Source organism: Sphaerodactylus townsendi, linkage group LG10, assembly GCF_021028975.2.
Source record: "Sphaerodactylus townsendi isolate TG3544 linkage group LG10, MPM_Stown_v2.3, whole genome shotgun sequence".
NCBI lineage: Eukaryota > Metazoa > Chordata > Lepidosauria > Squamata > Sphaerodactylidae > Sphaerodactylus > Sphaerodactylus townsendi.
In genome coordinates, this window is record NC_059434.1 from 3,856,910 (window position 1) to 3,876,319 (window position 19,410).

At 47.8% G+C, this 19,410-nt stretch overlaps 1 protein-coding gene across 1 annotated transcript in view; it reads right to left on the reverse strand.

Annotated features, from left to right (window-relative positions):
• Positions 1 to 19,410, reverse strand: part of SLC2A9 (solute carrier family 2 member 9) — a gene marked incomplete at its 5' end in the record, with an annotated part of 56,988 nt that overhangs the window by 36,990 nt on the left and 588 nt on the right. The window contains 4 exons of the mRNA XM_048509558.1: positions 2,486 to 2,631; positions 4,623 to 4,747; positions 7,167 to 7,327; positions 10,960 to 11,058. Of these exons, the coding sequence (XP_048365515.1) occupies positions 2,486 to 2,631; positions 4,623 to 4,747; positions 7,167 to 7,327; positions 10,960 to 11,058 (531 nt within the window). The remainder of the gene's footprint in view (positions 1 to 2,485; positions 2,632 to 4,622; positions 4,748 to 7,166; positions 7,328 to 10,959; positions 11,059 to 19,410) is intronic.

Below are 19,410 nucleotides of genomic sequence, written 5' to 3' on the forward strand. Positions count from 1 at the left end.
TCGACAATACATTGTCAGAGATGTTTGGAGTGGAACAGATAATGTCAAAATATGACATTTCTTCTGGAGTCACAAGAACATTAAAGACGTTATTTAAAAGAAAAATAAATCTCCCCCAGTTCCCCCGTGGGCCAAAAAGCGTGCTATCTTGGTTAATATTTTTTAGCACGCAAAGAATTAGTTTTGAAAAGTTTCCTTTAGAGCCAAACTGAGGGAACAAACACTTGTGATAACGAAGCTGTGGGGGCCTCCCATCCAAATACTAGACAGGTATGACCCTGCTTAGCTTCTCAGATGTGATGAGGCTAGGCACGTGCCGGTGCAGGGGAGTTCCAGGGACGTGGCGTTCCAGGGCAGGCGGGGGCATGGCAGGGCGCACACTTGCCCCGGGCGCAGTTTCCCCTCGCTCCAGCCCTGCAGGAGATCCAGGTGTGAATCCGTGGTCTGCCACAGAAGTTTGATGGGTGACATTGGTGGGTGATGGGTGACACTCTCTCTTTCTCTCAGCCTTAGCTACCCCACAGGAGAATGCTGTGAGCTCCTTTGGGTCCCCATTGGGAAGAAAAGGACAGCATAAGTAGCCAAGTTAATTAATTCAAGAAATCCCATGCTTCTCTTCTTCCAGAACTATGTTCCTCCTCACCTCTTGGGGACCCTCTACACAGGGACACCCTTCAAGCTCACCTGACTAATGGGCAGGATCCCTTTCACTTAAGAATGGAGAAGGATCACATTTCTCCAGCTCACTAGAGGCTTTGTAATGGTTAGAATAGGGGTGGCCAACCTATGGGGCTCCAGATGTTCATGGACTACAATTCCCATCAGCCCCTGCCAGCATGACCAGCTGGGTTCAAACCTCCACTCCACCATGAAGCTTGCTGGAGGTAGCCACTCCCTTTCCACCAAACCTACCTCACAATGTTGTTGAGAGGATGAAATGAAAGGACCTTATGCTTTGAGCATCTTGGTGGGGGTGTGAAATCCAAATGTTATGAATGGACAAATAAAAGAGAAGCAAAGGACTGTCCTCCGCTGATCCCCCTAAACAGGGGGCAAGGTGTTCCTTTATGCAGAAACGTGGGGAGGGGGATCCTTCTTTCCCCACCTACTTAGGTTTAAATGGGCCCTTTAATTTGTCTTATTTATTCTGCCTTTTTCCTCAAAGGAGTTCAGTATGCTCCCCACATTTTATCTTCACATAAAATATCAGGCCATTCCAATTTTTTAAAAAGCACTGAATTTAATAAAGATAAATGATAAAAATTCTCTCCGTTGGATCAATGAAATAGTGACCCCAAGTGGCCATACAACTGATTGCACCTGCAATATGATGTTCATTTCCCTATATCCAAAATCTGTTTTATTCTAAGGTTCAAGACAGAGAGTGGTATGTGACAGGGACCATTCTGTGCTCATTCCAATATCGCCTCTGCTTGTGCGAACTTCTATTGCACTTCAAAATCCTGCTCGTGTGACCAGGGGCCACAGTGGGCCCAAAGAAAAGTGTGAGTGGGTGGGTCTGTATGCCAAGAGCAAGGAGGCTTCTGGGAAACCACTTTTGACTCTCAAAACTCATCCTCAGTTTCCAACCTAACTTCTGAAGCGGTTCTTGTATTTCACACACCTATAAAATGAACAGAACAACCATACTCAACCACACTCAACAGAATACATATTCTGTTTAAGAAGACTCCCTTTCACCTTCTACAAACTATGGTTGAAGCATTCAAAAGTAATATTCCAAACAAAACTCTCAAACTCCGTAAGGGATAATAATGCCCATCGTTTTCCACTTTCCTTTCTTTCATTCTGTACCAGCCATTCCTTCAATGCCCCTCTCTCCTTCCTGCTCTGCCAACTCTCAGAAAACTGAGAGCCGAAGGTCAACAATAGAACCAGACGTTACAGAATGCCAGAAAGTGTTGCTACCTGATTTGTTATAAATAATACTGCCAAAGCAGGCATGACTTGGACCAGGTTTTGGTTCGCTGTCACCTGAGTGTGTCACCCAGGCAGCACACCTTAGCAATGCGGTTCATTCCCAAAACCTTTTCATAGGATGGCACTGTGTATCTCCTTAGTAATAAACTGATGCAAGTCCTGAGAAAATAGTGTGGGAGGAACAGGGCACGCAAACACCCTTCAAGACATCATCCAGGTGGACTGCAGGCATACAGCTCCTGTCCAAACATCTGCAGGGAACGCCAACAAGCGATTCTAATGAACAGCTGGATCTAGATCAAGTGGAGCAACTCTGCATACAGGATGCTTGACTCTCTGCCTGGGTTCAGGATAGGGCAGGAAGATATCAGAGGCAGGACCGGAGAGGACCACGGCCTCCTTTTGAAACTGCAGAAATTGAATCTGCGTGTCCCTTCTTCCAATGTTGAGTAGCTTGCACAGAAGTACGTTTGCAAATCTAGCGTGGGTTTTGTGCAATGCCTCTGGCTTCCACAGTAAAAGTACAATTCAGAACCTTACCAACCTTCCCAAATATTTCAGGCAGTCCCAAAACTTGTCCCGCAAAGACACCAATGCAGATGAAAATGGCTGTAATTTGCCCTAAGGATCCACGGATCTGCTTGGGTGAAATTTCACTCAAATACATTGGGAGAGCACTCAGAGATATACCTGCGAAGGGGAAGAGAGGGAAAAGACCTTACAATCTAATCATTGACAGGAAGCATAGAGATCAAACAAGAATATCTGAACTGCGGCCCAGATGAAAGCCCTGTCTCTTGCATGGTTCTCTCACCCTGGGCTAGACACAAAATGAAAGCAACAATCTGTAAATTATTGGGGAGGTTGGAGAACACATAGTCATGTGCATACGTTAAAAACACAGAGAGCTCAGAATAAATTTTAACTCAAGTATCAAGTGAACAGGCCGTCCTCACGATTGTGCTGACTATTTTTTTAAAGTTTGGGAAGAAACTGCAGGTGGGATTTTGGCTGTTCCACTCCTGTTTCTCAAGCAAAGAGCTGGCTGCTGAACTCCCAGCATTTAAAAGACCCAGAAGTTTCTTGCACACTCTCTGATTTTAAAATATATTTACTTTTCTCAGACATTCACCAATGTATTGAATGCAGAGGCGAAAATGGAGCTCAGGGCAAAATTTGAGTTTTCCGCTCCACCATGACCGAAGAACAATTTTTTTGCGCCAGGTCATCTCAAAGTCACCATCACATTATAGAACCTGCCCCAACTCACGTAAATCTGAACACAGCAAGGGTCCATGCAACACAGCAGAAATAAAACTTTTGAAATAGCATTTCTCTTTAGGACCCTCCACGAGAGTCGCTGGGACTAGTTTGCACAGGAGATGCTGGGGAAGGGGGGGAGCAGATCTAGCCAGCACCTCCTTAAAGGTGGGCTGTGTGTAGAAGCCGGGCGGACTGCCAGAACTGAGCAAGCCCATGCCCATGCCACCCATGCCGGCGGGGCTGAGGACCCAACAGGCGGCCAGAAGCTGCCCGACAGCCAGGGTGGCCAGTGCAGCGTGTGGGTGCAGCAGCAGCAGCAGCTCTTTGTTCAAGTCCAAGATCTCCTGGATGCCGAAGCCAGTGCAGCAGGGCGCTGCAGGGATCGAGGAGGGCTTAGCTGCCCCTGCCACGCCCTCCGCCCCCGGCTGCACTGAGGCCGGCAGAGGAGGCTCCCCGTTGGGGGCTTTCGGCTTGCTCAGGAAGCCGTGGGCCAGCACCTTGCCTGCCTTGCCCCTCATGCCCGCTCCAGGGAAAGCTCAGGAGTCCCCGCTGCGTCCGGTCCTTTTCCACGCCATGTCCTCAGCCTGCGCAGGGTCAGAACTGAGCAGCCAATCAGAAGGCCCAGCTGAGATTAGGAATCCCTAAAAGCCAAAGGAAACCGGAGCAGGGGGAGGGAGGGGGCTGCTCTGTCAAGGGGCGGCCTGGGGGTGTGGGCAGCTGTGCGCAGCAGAGGGATCTGAGCCGCTGAGGGGGGGGGGCGTTGTGGCGAAGGCAGCATGGGCACAGCACCAGCCCCCCCAGGGCTACCAGAGGCAGGAAGGTGTGGGGCGCCCCTGGAGACTCAGCAGCGGAGGTTGGACAGGCGCCCTCCCGTCATGCTTCCCGCTTTCCTTCCCCTTCTCATGCCAGGGGTCTCCTCGCCCACATGGCCGACTGCACTGACTGTCCATGGGAGGGGAGGTGGCCCGGCCCAGGCTAGAAGGGGGGGGGGATTTTCCACTCCCCCACGCGACATGCCTGGGGTGTTTGTCCCCAGGCCGCCTTCTGGAAGTTCCGCCTCTGAATGAATGTATGTGCAATATCCTCAAAAATCACTTCCTTCTGAGATTGTTATATTTGCAAGCGGGACTCACCCCAAACGCAAGCGAGAAACTCAGCAGCTGAATTCCTTTCTGTGTTTTCAACCTTGTGATGAGAGAGGGGGTGGGGGGTGGGGGATCCCTTGCTCAGAAAATTCACTTGGAATTCTGGCTTTTACTGGCACCAACAGATTCCACTTCTAAGGATTTGGGCCCTCTTCTTCTCCTTCTTCTTCTTCCTCAGGCTCTCCCAGTTCCATTAAAATATCAGGCCTATGTGTAAGCACTGACTGTCCGGCATAGATTTCTCAAGCACACACAGCACAGATTAAGCCATACCTCCGTCAATACCCATTATGAATCGTCCCAGAATAATCATTTCGAGGGATCCTGCCAGTCGAGAAAATGCCATTAATAATGCAGCCACAATGGCAAATACATTATTTAGCAAGAGGGTGCGATTTCTGAAAGGAAATAAATACATTACGAACAAATATCACCTCCACCTGCATTGCCCAGCCCACCATTTAAGAGTTTCTTGTCAAGTCCTGTTCACTGTTTACCAGAGATGAGATGTGTGTGTAGGGGGGAGTGTGACTGGACAGAAGACTTTTCCAGTGGCGGCCCCCTTGTGGTGGCCTCTTGCCGGCAGAAGCGGAGCTACAAGGGGACCGGGGGTGCACGCTGCACCGGGTGCGCACCTAGGGGGGAGGCAGCAAAAATTTCAAGGTTTTTTTGTATTTTTTAGTGTTTTTGGCCTGCAGGGAGCACAGTTTTTAGGCTAGCAGCACCAAAATTTCAGGGAGTTTTCGGGGGACTCTCCTGATGATACCACCCAAGTTAGCTGAGATTTGGTTCAGGGGATCCAAAGTTATAGACTCCCAAAGTGGATGTCCCCATCCCCCATTGTTTCCAATGGAAGCTAATAGGAGATGGGGGCTACACTTTTCAGAGTCCATAACTTTGCACCCCCTAAACCAAATTTCACCACACCTGGCTGGTATCATCAGAGTCTCCTGAAATTTTGATGCTGCTAGCACAGGGGTCTGCAACCTGTGGCTCTCCAGATGTTCATGGACTACAACTTCCATCAGCCCCTGCCAGCATGGCCAATTGGCTATGCTGGCAGGGGCTGATGGGAGTTGTAGTCCATGAACATCTGGAGAGCCACAGGTTGCAGACCCCTGTGCTAGTCTGACAATTGTGCCCCCTGCAGGCCAAAAACTGAAAAAACACTAAAAAAAAAACCCCACAAACATGGGGGGGAGCAAAACTCAGATTTAGCACTGGGCTCCATTTCCCCTAGCTACGCCTCTGCTTGCCAGAGAATGCCCTCATCCTTAAGGGCTTACCTGACACCTTCCTTGCTTCCCTTTAGCCACTAGGCCAAAACACGTCCTTTTAAGCCCATGCATTCAACTAAGGGGATTCCATCTTTTAAAAATGTTTTATGGTAAGCTTCTGGGCTGAGAACAGTTGTATCTTTCTGGGGCACTCGGTGATGTTGATAGGTCTCAGCTTCTTTTTAACAGCTGGTATTTAACAGATTCCTCTTTGTTTTATGACTTGCTGTGAACGGCTTTGACTTGTTTTTAATGGCTTGATCTTAATCATCTTGTTTTATTGTTTCTGGGGGTTTGTGTGTGTGTGTATCTAATCTCCATACACACAGCCAGGTGAAAGACAGTATTTGACAGTTATAAATAACACATAATGGGACAGAATATTTTACATCTTTCTTTCCCATTAGATAAAGACTCTATTGGCTGCTGATACTTAGGGAAACGCACAGCATGTTGAGGCCAGAATACAGTAGATGCCATGTTAGACAGCACAGGGGATTCCTCCATTATAAGCAAGAGGGGAAGGTACACACCAAAGTGAAAATGAAGAAAACTTGTACCAACAGGCTACAATGAAGACTACCAAAAATTAGTTCTCCCACTGGAGTAGCGTTTTACTTTTAAGTAACCAAAATAATATTATAATTTTACAAACCTACATAAGGACATTTCGAGAGGCATAAGAACAAACCAATTGCAGAGCGTTGTCCTCCCTGTTTGTAACCATTATTGTACTTTGAAAAACTCTGACCTGCCTTTAACAGCCGCGAAGTTGAACGAGGCCAGTTGGTTAATTATCTAGAATCTGGCTAGCTGTTATATTTATATTTAGATTTCTTTGCCGTGCCGTTCTAACTTATGCTTATATATATATCTTACTCCAATGGGAGAATGTAAACAATTTTTCCAAAACATTTGGTTACTGTTTGAAAAATTATAATATTATTTTGGTTACTTAAAAGTAAAACGCTACTCCCGTGGGAGAACTAATTTTTTGAAGTCATTATTGTAGCCTGTTGGTACAAGTTTTCTTCGTTTTCACAGACAGCACAGCGGGGCATGTTCTTGGTTGGGTGTAATTCTGCCAATAGACAAAGAGCTCTGAACCATAAAGGAAAGAGAGCCAAACCTGGAAAGATAGTTTCTGGCACTCCTCCACATCGAAGGAGCTGAAATACCTAGCAGGTGAACCAAGTATGCCAACCAGGAGAAAAGCATTAAAAAATTCCTGAGTATCCGGGAGGACCACCATATAACTATTGAAATCCTCACGTGCCTGTGGTTTTTTTTCTTTTTGCCGATCTTTCTCTCACACCCACTGGCTGGAATATGAGGTATTACTTTAAGGATTTCCAATAAATTCTAGGGCTGCCAAGTAGACCACCTCAGGGCAACTCTTGCCGTGAAAACCCCATGGGGACCACCCGCAGTGGCTGCAACTTGGCACACACACACACAAAAACCAACCAGAAGCAAGCGAGTCAACAAAATATGCAACACGATGCAAAATATGCAAAATATGCATTTGTAGTTTGCTTACCGGCCAAAATATTTGACAGCAGGAGTGACAATGAAAGCACCAACGAGTCCGCCAATGGCGAAAATGGAGATGGATATTGTCCACAGGAGGGTTGCGAAGTCCTGCGTGATGGACTCATTATACCTCCTTTCCCAAGTCTCATTGTAAAATTGCTTGATATGCTAAACAGAAAAGCACAACAATAAACACGGCAGTCAGGCAGGATAAAAAAACCGAACCTTTAACAATGTTCAAACCACTCACTGTTAACCTTTTAAAACAGCTTTTCATTTAAGCAGCAGTGGCGTAGGAGGTTAAGAGCTCGTGTATCTAATCTGGAGGAAACGGGTTTGATTCCCCGCTCTGCCGCCTGAGCTGTGGAGGCTTATCTGGGGAATTCAGATTAGCCTGCGCACTCCCACACACGCCAGCTGGGTGACCTTGGGCAAGTCCCAGCTTCTCGGAGCTCTCTCAGCCCCACCCACCTCACAGGGTGTTTGTTGTGAGGGGGGAAGGGCAAGGAGATTGTCAGCCCCTTTGAGTCTCCTGCCGGAGAGAAAGGGGGAATATAAATCCAAACTCTTCTTCTTCTTCTTCTTAAAGGGGATATTTTTCATTTAAAATCACCCTGGTTTTCGATGGCAAATGTATTTCAAACAAAGGAGTGTGTGGAAGGGGGACAGAGATTGGGGGGGAGGGGGACAGAGAGAAAAGCAGGGAAGGGAAAGGAGGAGGGGACCCACCACCTGGTCATGGCCCACCCATCCTGGGGGGAGGGGACGACAGATATCAGCTCCCTTGGAGCAAATGACTGCTTTGGAGGGGGGGGCACTGCCCCTCCCCAAACCTTGCCCTCTCCAGGCTCCAACCCCAAAATCCCCAAGAATTTTCCAGCCTGCCGTTGGCAATCCAAACTACTTATCTGCTTCATGCGGCCCATGATCCTCCTCCTCCTCCTCCTCCTCCACATTTACATGTTTTAATTGTCGTTTTTGATTTGTTTTATAATATGCATGTTAGGAAGCTTGTTTTAATCCTGTGATGGGGAACCTACTGTGTGTGGATTTGATGATACTCTATCCTAAGGGTGGCCAATTGTCCATGCTGGCAGGGGCTGATGGGAACTGTAGTCCATGAACATCTGGAGCACCATACATTGGCAATCCCCTGCTCTGTCCCAATAAGGCTCCTTTGCACCCTGAGCCCTTCCCTCACCAAGATCCATCTGCCAAATCTCCAGGAATTTCCCAGCCCCCCAGCTGCCAACTCTAGCCCCACCCACAAGCAAGAGGTGGTTCACCTCAGCTGACAATGTGGCTATAATAGTACAGCTTTGTTGGTGATTTAAGAAGAGAAGAAGAGTTTGGATTTATATCCCCCCTTTCTCTCCTGCAGGAGACCCAAAGGGGCTGACAATCTCCTTGCCCTTCCCCCCTCACAACAAACACCCTGTGAGGTAGGTGGGGCTGAGAGAGCTCCGAGAAGCTGTGACTAGCCCAAGGTCACCCAGCTGGCATGTGTGGGAGTGTACAGGCTAATCCGAATTCCCCAGATAAGCCTCCACAGCTCAGGCGGCAGAGCTGGGAATCAAACCCGGTTCCTCCAGATTAGATACACAAGCTCTTAACCTCCTACGCCACTGCTCAGAGGAAGGCTTACAGCTACATACGCACCAACCAATCCCTGTTTTTATGCCCTCAAGGGAGAGGCAGCGCTTCCTCAGACCCCTGGCCTACTGCCAGCTCTCACTAGATAAATTGTTCCAGCCTGTAATGGTTCAGCCCAAGAGCAAAGGGCAAACGGTGGAGGCCAAAGGTGCGTAATAAATACAGCTCGACTGTGACTAATTTCAGCATTTCACAACCTCATTATGTGTGACCATCAACCAGAGCTCTGAAGGTCTCCCTTGCGTCCACTCTTCCAAGAAGAGTTTGCAAATTTTATTTGCTCTGGAGAAAACTTATAAAAACTGAACTTCATCGGGAAAAGCTCTGCAGTCAGCTCGTGTCCAAAGATCACAACGGAGCTGTTTCACATGCTTGTGGTTGAAGAAGTAATGGTATTCCATCAAGTGTGTTCTATCAGTGGTATTCTAGCTTCTCTTTTTCCCCTCTCCCTCCCTCTATTTTGTTTCCTTCTTCTGCCTCTTAACATTGTATGCAATGACGACTGTAGGGAATTTATTCTGTATTTAACTTGTTAGTTTTAACACCACCTTGTTGAAATTATAATAGATTGCTATAGGTTTCTTGAGATATTGAATGGCTTTTATTGTTGTTTTACTTTGGAAGCGGCCAAAAAAACCCCAGGGTATGCCCCTTAATTTCTGCAGTTACGTTTGCCTTTCCCCATTTTGCTAGTTCAGTGATGGCGAACCTTTTTGAGACCGAGTGCCCAAATTGCAACCCAAGACCCACTTAAATATCGCAAATGCCAACACGGCAATTTAACCTGAATACTGTGGTTTTAGTTTAGAAAAAATGGTTGGCTCCGAGGCGCATGTTACTCGGGAGAAAGCTTGGTGAAGCAACAGTGCAACGCTTCGAATGGGTGAATCATGACCCTAGGAGGGTTTACTCAGAAGCAAGCCCCATTGCCAGCAACCAAGCTTACTCCCAGGTAAAGGATCATACCCAGGCTAGCCTAGATGTGTGTGTGGGCCCCCCCCCACACACATGATGAACTCTGTGGACATGTGCCCACAGAAAGGGCTCTGAGTGCCACCTCTGGCACCTGTGCCACAGGTTCGCCATCACTGTGCTAGTTCATGTTACAGACACTGATTGGGAAAGTGATGAGACCGTACCGGGGCCCACATTCATCTAACCAAGGCGATGATTTTGAGCACGTTGCACCATGACTGCCCATTCCAAAGAACTATGTTAAGAATTAGGACTGACTAGTATGCCAAAGCGCTCCCTGAGCACACCTTACAGCAGGGTGGGAAAGCATTTTCTACATGGCTTGGTACATATACGGAATTAAGGTTACTGGCTTGATTCCTGCCAGTCCTTTCAACCACGTCGGAAGCTTTCCTTCAACCCAAAGACCTTCCTCCAAATTTGAGGATGACTCCATGGCCCAGATGTGGGCTTTGTATTCAGCAGAAGGGAAAGGCAGAAGACCAGCTACTGCGACAATACACAGTCTGTGCTCACATCTGTAATTCCCATAAACCAAAAAGGCGCATTTATTTATATTCCTGGCATGAGGCCTGAACCTCCAGGGGGCATGCAAGTTTCTGTTCCTCTGGCAACAGCTGTTTCAAGGTGGGAATCACACTCTCCTGAAAAATGGGGCAGGTGCCATATTGGAGACAGGGACTGAGAAGAGCCACAGGTGACTCCCGAGACACAGAGTGAAAATCCCCACGTCCCACCCTGTCAATACATTGATTCGTTTACCATAGGCTGACCAGACGTCCCGCTTTTGGCGGGACAGTCCTGCTTTAAAATAATTTGTCCCACGTCCCATGGGTTTTTTCAAGCGTCCTGGTTTTTTAAAGGCTGCCACACTGCCTTCTGGGGAACGTAAGGCAATCGTCGACAGCACTCGCTGTCTTAGCAGCGACGCAGGAGTGCCTGACGACCTTCTGGGGCATTCCGTTTCCCGCCCTGTCACAGGGCAGAGGAAAGCGGGAGGCGCTATGAAGGCCGTGCGATCTTGCGACTTGCTGACTCTTGCTGCCTTGCCTACCCGCCTGTTCCAGTTCTGGTCACCTTAGTTTACCATGGCAACTGCTTTTTAACCATGTGCAGCCCCGTGGCACAGCGTTCTTCTGTGGGCTTAGACGTGAAAACATTTATTAACTCACCACGGTTGGCGCATTCACCACAGACAGATTGTAGCCGTACAAGAAGGAGGATCCGAAGGCCCCTGCCAAAGCAGCAACAATGAGACTAGCGGACCAATCCTGAAATGGAATCAGTACAGAAATACTGTTGATCAGAGGGGAGAAAAGCAGACCAGACCTGAACAAAGCACAAAGCACACGCTTTGTGTGAACTGTTTGGGTTTTTTAATCAAAATATTGCCAGAGCTTATATTTATTCATTTTACAAAATTTATATCCCAACTTTCTGCCCTCACAATGTCCACTACAGTGCCTAACAAACTAAAACGTATATAGACTCAAATTTAAAAATCATTAAAATCAACCAACTCTCCCCAAATCATTTATAAAACAAGATCCAGTTAGAGAAAAGTGTGACTTATAGAAGTAGTAACTTTAAGGATCCAGTTTTACTTGTGTTGTTAAGGAGCAAGTGGTTGTTGTTTTTCAGTGCTCATACTCAGTGCAAATGAAATTGGGAGTCCTCTTGGAAAACTTCTTTGATTTTTCTTGTTTTAAAGAAAACTTGTTTAAGGTTGTTTAGGCATTTTAATGGCAGAAAAGCAAATAAAACAAAAAAGACATACAAAGACATAAAAACAACAATTACTGGTCAAGAATAATCACTGCAGGAATGCCAAACAAAGCCCAAAAAACACACATTCATTTGATGGCAGAAGGTGGCCAATTGAAAGGGACAGAAGAAGCCCCCCGGGGGGGGGGGGGGCAGCTGCAGAGCTTCGGTGCTGTGAAAAGGGCTTCTCCCAGGTTGTTACGCATTTAAGCTCAGAAAGTGGGGGCACCCAACGCAGGGCCGTGGAAGTTGACAGTAGTGGTAAGGCAGCTTCATAAGGAAAGAAGAAGAGTATGGATTTATATCTTGCCTTTCTCTCCTGTAAGGAGACTCAAGGTGGCTTACAGACTCCTTTCCCTTCCTCTCCCCGCAACAGACACCTTATGAGGCAGGTGGGACTGAGAGAGTTCTGAGAGAACTGTGACTAGCCCAAGGTCACCCAGCAGGCTTCACGTGGACAAGCAAGGAAGCAAATCCAGTTCACCTGATAAGAATCTGATGCTCGTGTGGAGGAACGGAGAATCAAACCTGGTTCTCCAGGTTAGAGGGCACCGCTCTTAACCACTACATCACACTGGCATAAGTGGTCTTTCGGGTATGTGGGTTTGAAACCGTACAGAGCTTTCAAGGTCAACCACAACATTTGGAGCTGTGCCCAGAAGCAAAGTAGAAGCCAACATTCTTGAAGGAGAACGGAGCGATATGGTCCCTACAATCCACTCTGGCCAACAACCTGACTCCAGCATTCTGTACCAGCTGAAAGTTCCAAGCACTTCTCAAGGGCAGCCCCATGTTGACTAAATAAAATGTAAGCAAGGCACGTACCACAGTGGCTAGGTCTTTTCTGCCCAGACAAAGCTGGCCCAAGCCATGTTCACCTACTTATCTAACAGCAGGCCTTGGTCCAAAAGCACCCCTGGACTACGAACCTGTTCCTTCCATGGAAGTGCGACCTCATCCAAAAGGGACGACGCCTTCAATCCCAGGTTCTGCTCAGCAGTTATCACAACCAGTAATTATACCAAGAGGCACTTTTAAGGGAAGAAGTCTGCTTTAGCATAAGAAGAAGAAGAGTTTGGATTTATATCCCCCCTTTCTCTCCGGCAGGAGACTCAAAGGGGCTTACAATCTCCTTGCCCTTCCCCCCTCACAACAAACACCCTGTGAGGTGGGTGGGGCTGAGAGAGCTCCGAGAAGCTGTGACTAGCCCAAGGTCACCCAGCTGACGTGTGTGGGAGTGCACAGGCTAATCTGAATTCCCCAGATAAGCCTCCACAGCTCAGGCGGCAGAGCTGGGAATCAAACCCGTTTCCTCCAGATTAGATACATGAGCTCTTCACCTCCTACGCCACTGCTGCTCCTATCTATCGTGTTCTTTGGTACATTTTGAGTGCTGGCTGCAGAAACACAATCTGAAACAATGCCTCCTGTGATGTTGTGATTAAAGGGCGGGACGAAGATTTGGGAGACCCAAATTCAGTTCCCAACTCTGCCACAAGAAGCTCTTTGAGTGAAACACACTCTCTGCCTAACCTACCCCAGGGATAAAGCCAAGGAGAGGGGAATAAGGCAAACTGTTTGGAAAGCTGAGTAAGAGGAAAGGTCGGGTATAAATGAAGGCAATAAATTAAATAAATTCTGCAAAACTCACATTACAGACATGTAAAAAAAAAACCGTGCAGCATAATTTATTGGCATTCTAAAGTCATCAATTTTCAATAAGCCTTTATTGGCATACAGAACATACAATATAAATACAGTTAAAATTACTAGATAAAACTTCACACTGGATCATATGTTCAGTTCGCAAACCTCAGTCAGAAACTTTGCCACTGCGAGACAACAGTCAAGGTCATTACAGTTGAAGAGCATATTTACTTTATCAAGCTCTGTCAGGGTTTTCATAGAGTCAATGATTTGTACTAATAAGCTGGATCTTGGATTCTGGTAAAGTGGGCTGTGGAGGAGAATGTGCGCAATGGAATCCAACTGCCCTGGACTGCAGGGGTAAAGCCTCTTATCGTTTGGTAGACCCTTGAGTCTTCCTCTATGGAGCGGGGATGGCATAATGTTAAATCAAGCCAGCATGTAGGCTCTCCTATATATAGGGTTGGTAAGCGCTGCAATATAGCAGGCTGGGTTTCCCTGCACAAATGGAATTGCCACGTTCATTGGCGAGCAGGATTTGTTGGCCAAGCTCTGCAGTTGTTGATAATCCCTTGCTAGTAGCCGCTCTTTGATGAGGGCAAATGTCTCAGTGAGGGTTAGCATGTTCAGAGAGTCACTATCATAGCCCAGTTCCCCAATCTTTGTTATAACTGTTGTGCACCATTTAGAGTGATGGAGTTCTCTCAAGGTGAGTTGCGTCAGTGAGTTGTCGGGAGCTTTGATAATGAATATGCAGCCAAAACTTTATGATGTTTAACCAGATAGTGCCCTCTATAGAGTATTGTCCAGATTCTAGACAGAGAACTGCATATGGGACGCAGTTTGGCACGCCAAATAATTTATGCAGAAATTTAGAATGGAATGATCTGATGGCACTGTTGCTGGGTGTTAAAGTCATCTGAAGCGATGTTGTCTTTCCACATACTGAAACTCTGCAAAGGTGCTTGGTTTGGTTCTGAGCAGACCTCTGCCTTCGCTCCTCGTTCCACAGCGGAGAGAGATGAGGAATGTTTTTTGCAGATGTTTACACAGGCACCTAATTAGTGGCTGGTGGCTAATTATGAAAACAGCCAATTAATGTATGCAACTAAGTAAATACATTTAATTTGCATGTAGGCCCATGTAACTTCTAAGGAAACACATACGAGGGGTGACAACATAACAAACACAAGTTTCAGTCTTTGCCCAAAAGAAGTGCCATCTTCCAGTATCAGATTCTTCACTTCCAGATACAGCAGATTACTAGGTAAGGACGAGGGATCCCTGAGCAGATTTCCCAATGACTCGCACCAGAGCTTTAAAACATCAGGAGATGCGACCACTAGCAAGCCTTGCTCTCTGCACTTCTACAGGGCCAGTCTGGGTCTGACGGACTTAATGTACAGGGGTTAGATTTGGGCTGACTATCTATAGCGAGAGTCATTTGACAACATGACCAATTTCCCAAAGATGGGAAACACCCCAGATCCAAAACAGCCTCACAAATCAGCAAGCGTGCTCTTAACTCTCAGCTAAAAGTGCATCTGTACTAATTTGTAAAATGTTAGTTGATTTATCTAGCAATCTACAGACAGTACAGGGGTTTTTTTTTCACTAGAGCGCACTCAGGGCTTTTTGTTGTTGTTGTTGTTACAATATGTACCTTGGAATGTCTCTGAAGTCATAAAAGGCTGGGCGTGCCAAGCAGGAACCTACTATTTTGCATTAGAGCTTTGGCACATGCCCTTTTCCCATTAAAGCAATTCTACCATGTTTAGAAGCTCACATACAGAATGCACTCTGGCTAGTCCCTGAGCCAGCCAGCCAAGGGGACCAGCCCTACTCTGCATACTCTACTGTCATCATATTTCCACACTGTCATGCATGAGTTCCCCCTCCCAATTAATGAACACAAAAATGTGCAGCTGACTTCTCCCAAGTCGGACGATGGCTCCAACAATGACAGTATTGGTCGCTCTGACCAGCAGCCATTCTCTGGGTCTCTGGTTTTTTACATCACCTTTGACCAGATCCTTTTAACTTTACATTGAACCTGGGATTTTCCGCATGCAAAGCAGAGAGTGCTTGGAAATAACAAGCCCCTCTGTCCTCTGAAGGCAGTAGCAGCAGCAGAAATTGTGTGGGGGAGAGAGGAGATAATATTGGCTACAGGACCATGTCCCCTTTTGTGGCAGCATGTGGTCCACGGAACTGCTTTGCTCTTTTATATTTTGGGGAGGAGGATTATTTGGGGGGCAGTAATATTGATAAAAGTGCAGTTTAAAGACTACGTCAGCAGTCTTGACTACCAAGTGTAATGAGAACTGTGCCTTTTAGAATAAGTGCCTTTAAGATCTGTGCTAAAAATAAGTTGATGGGTGAAGCTAAGAGTACCAGACTGGGAGAGTTCTCTGCAGAAAAGCTGCACATCCAGGAGGGAATGCCTCCTCACATGGAAAACAGAGAAATGTGAGGAAAGCCCACTGCAAGCCCACTGTGTAGAGAACAGTCCGGAAGTAAGTATTCCATGCATAATGAACCAATAACTCAATGGCAGCTGCATGCATTGTTTCCCAGAACTAGAATACTGTTGTCAATTTATATGCCTGTCACCACAGTGATCACATGACAACAGTGGGAGCAGGGCAAAGAGTCCTAAGAAGTTGTTAGCTTATCTGATGACAGGAAAGCATGAACTCAGTTGTGCAATATCTGAGCAAAAAGTCTGTACACTGACTGTGATAATAATAGCATGGCTCTTTATTTATTTATTTGTTTGTTTATTATTTATTAAACTTCTATACCGCCCTTCCCCGAAGGGCTCAGGGCGGTATCCATCAATTATATAAAACAGTTAAAATCCATTTCACAATCCTAGTTAAAACCCTATATAAATTATAAAAATTCAAAAAATTCAGATGGTGATGCAAATTGTTTCCCCTGCCCCATTCGTGCACCCACGGAGGCCTGATATTTATCACAGAGGTGTGATGTTATCCCGGCTGGCCAAACGCCTGGTGGAACAGGTCCGTTTTACAGGCCCTGCGGAAACTCTGTATGTCCCGCAGGGCCCTGATCTCACTTGGGAGCCTGTTCCACCAGGTAGGGGCCAGGGCCGTAAAAGCCCTGGCCCTTGTGGAGGCCAGCCGGACCACTTTGGGGCCAGGGATCACCAGAAGGTCCGCCTCCGAGGAGCGGAGGGGCCTAGCAGGGCGATATAGGGAGAGACGGTCCCGTAGATATGCTGGTCCAAGGCCACGAATAGCTTTAAAGGTCAAAACCAAAACTTTAAACATGACCTGGTACTCGATCGGCAGCCAGTGTAGTTGGTGCAGGACCGGAGTAATCCGGTCCCTAATAGATGTTCCCGCAAGCAACCATACATTCAGTGATAAAATGTATCTTCTGAATCCTTCTTAACAACAATCTAGAAGGCATATAAACATTTTCACACACAAACACCCTTGCTAGAACTGGACTTTACATCAACCCCTTCCTGTCAGCCCTGCTGAACGGGAATGCCACGCGCAGACTTAATTCACATGTGGACTCTCCACCCAAAGCGAGTCTGGACAGAGGACACGCAAAGGAGAGTTCCTGCTCTCTCCTACACACAAGGTAGGAAACACCAAACACAACAGAACTGGAACAACACGTGCGTGTGTGTTATGCGCTGTCAAGCTGCTTCCGACTCATGGCGACCCTCTGAATCAAGGTCCTCCCAAACGCCCTATCCCGAACAGCCTTGCTCAAGTCTTGCAAACTGAGGGCAGCGACTTCCTTCATAAAGTCAGTTCATCTCAGTCCATCTTCCTCTTTTCCTGCAGACTTTGACTACAGCAACAGCTGGCGTTCCCCTCATTTGCAAAAGAAAACGAAGAGCCCAGCCCCATGTTATGACACAGTAGATCAGCTTTCCTGACACCCCCCACCCCAATTCAAAACAGGAAGAAACTGGCTTTTGCCAGAACAGCAGAGCTGGGAGGAAGGGGAGAAGCGCTGACCATTTCCCCCAGTTCAGAGGTCCCGAGCTGAGCTGCTCCTGTGCTCCAGTCAGATCAGGGGGCCAAGAAACAGGCCATACAGATCAAAGCCTCTGGCCGGATCACCTCCGAATGTGGGTGTTCCCTTTACTCACCCTGGCTAGTAGCCACTGATGGCTAGTAGCCATCTAATCTGTCTAATCCAAGGGTCCCAATTGTTTTTTTGAGCCTGAAGGAGCAGCAGTGGCATAGTGGTTAAGAGCAGGTGTACTCTAATCTGGAGGAACCGGGTTTGATTCCCTGCTCTGCCGCCTGAGCTGTGGAGGCTTCTCTGGGGAATTCAGATTAGCCTGTGCACTCTAACACACGCCAGCTGGGTGACCTTGGGCTAGTCACAGTTCTTCTGAGCTCTCTCAGCCCCACTCGCCTCACCGGGGGTGGGGGGGGTAAGGGAAAGGAGATTGTCAGCCCTTTTGAGTCTCCTTGCAGGAGGGAAAGGCAGGATATAAATCATACTTCTTCTTCAAATGGACATGGGGTAGTGGGTAAAATGGCTGCCACAGATTAGCTGCCACAGGAGGCAGAGAGAGCCACAAAATGATTACCACAGCTTCAGTTTAGTATCATAGTGCGTGCGGATTCTTGTGCCGTGGTGGCAGCTGCTGGCAAAGCAAACTTTTTAAAAAATCTGCAGTCAAAAACCTGGCTTAGCGAAAGCCCTACTCAGCCCCACCCCCTTTCTAGAAACACCTGGCAGGCACCAGAGAAGGGTTTGGTGCGGAAGACCCGGTGGTGGGATCCAGCAGGTTCGCACCACTTCGGCAGAACCGGTTGTTAAAATGATGCTTGTAGTGGAGCAGCAGTGGTGTAGGAGGTTAAGAGCAGGTGTACTCTAATCTGGAGGAACCGGGTTTGATTCCCAGCTCTGCCGCTTGAGCTGTGGAGGCTTATCTGGGGAATTCAGATTAGATACAGAGGAGAAAGGGGGGATATAAATCCAAAACTCTCTCTCTTGTAAACAACCAGTTGTTAACTTCTTTGAATTCCCACCACTGGGAAGACCCCTGGCCTAAAAACTATGCTCAAGGCCATGACTCCCACTCTTCTAAGCAATGGATTTCAGAACGGAGGAATCTTAACTTCTTTAGTTAAGAACTATTCCCTTCCATCTGTCTGGAACCTGTTTCCCAAAGTGCCACCTGGATTATTCCGGAGTTCTAGTTCTATGGAAGAGGGAGAAAGGCTCTCTCTAGCCATTCTCTCCCCCAGGCATCATTTGGATAAACCTCTTTCCTTGGTGTTCCCCAGACACCCCCACCCCCAAACTCTGAAAGGTTCTCTCAGATTTTCATAGAACAGTGATGGCGAACCTTTTTGAGACCGAGTGCCCAAATTGCAACTCAAAACCCACTTATTTATTGCATAGTGCCATCACGGCAATTTAATGTGAATACTGAGGTTGTAGTTTAGAAACACGTTCCTCGGGAGTAGGTGAAGCAGCCGTGCCACGCTTCAAATGGGTTAATCACGACCGTAGGAGGGTTTACTCAGAAGCAAGCCCCATTGCCAGCAACCGAGCTTACTCCCAGGTAAACGATCGCACCCAGGCCAGCCTAGGTGTGTGTGGGGGTGTGGGGGTGTGTGTGATTTTCTGCACCTCCACATGATGGACTCTGTGCACGCGTGCCCACAGAAAAGGCTCTGAATGCCACCCCTGGCACCCGTGCCATAGGTTCGCCACCGCTGTCATAGAACCATAGCATGGTAGAGTTGGAAGCAACCACCCAATCCAACCCCCCCCCCGCAGGAATGCACCACCAAAGCAGTATCCTCACGAGTAAAGTGCTTGAACCCTCCCCCACCTTTCTTGCCGGCCTTCTGCACTTTTCTCAGCTCCAGCAAATCTTTTTCGAGATATGTCTGCAGGGGGGACCCGGCGCCCCACAACCTGTGGCTGTTTTTCGAAGCTGTCAGTTCTCATCCCCCACCTGCCAGGTCGGGGGGGGGGGGCTGACTTGACTATAGAAAAGACGCAGGTAGGGAAAACAGTGTCCCCCCCCCAACAGCATATTTCCCATTCATATTGTCTGAGCTCTTTGCTCCCTCTCTGGCTAATAATAACTGGCCTCAGCCCCCCCCCCCCCCCCCCCCCCCCCCCCCCCCCCCCGCTTCTCACCCCCCCCCCCCCCCCCCCCCCCCCCCCCCGCGCGGCCCCCCCCCCCCCCCCCC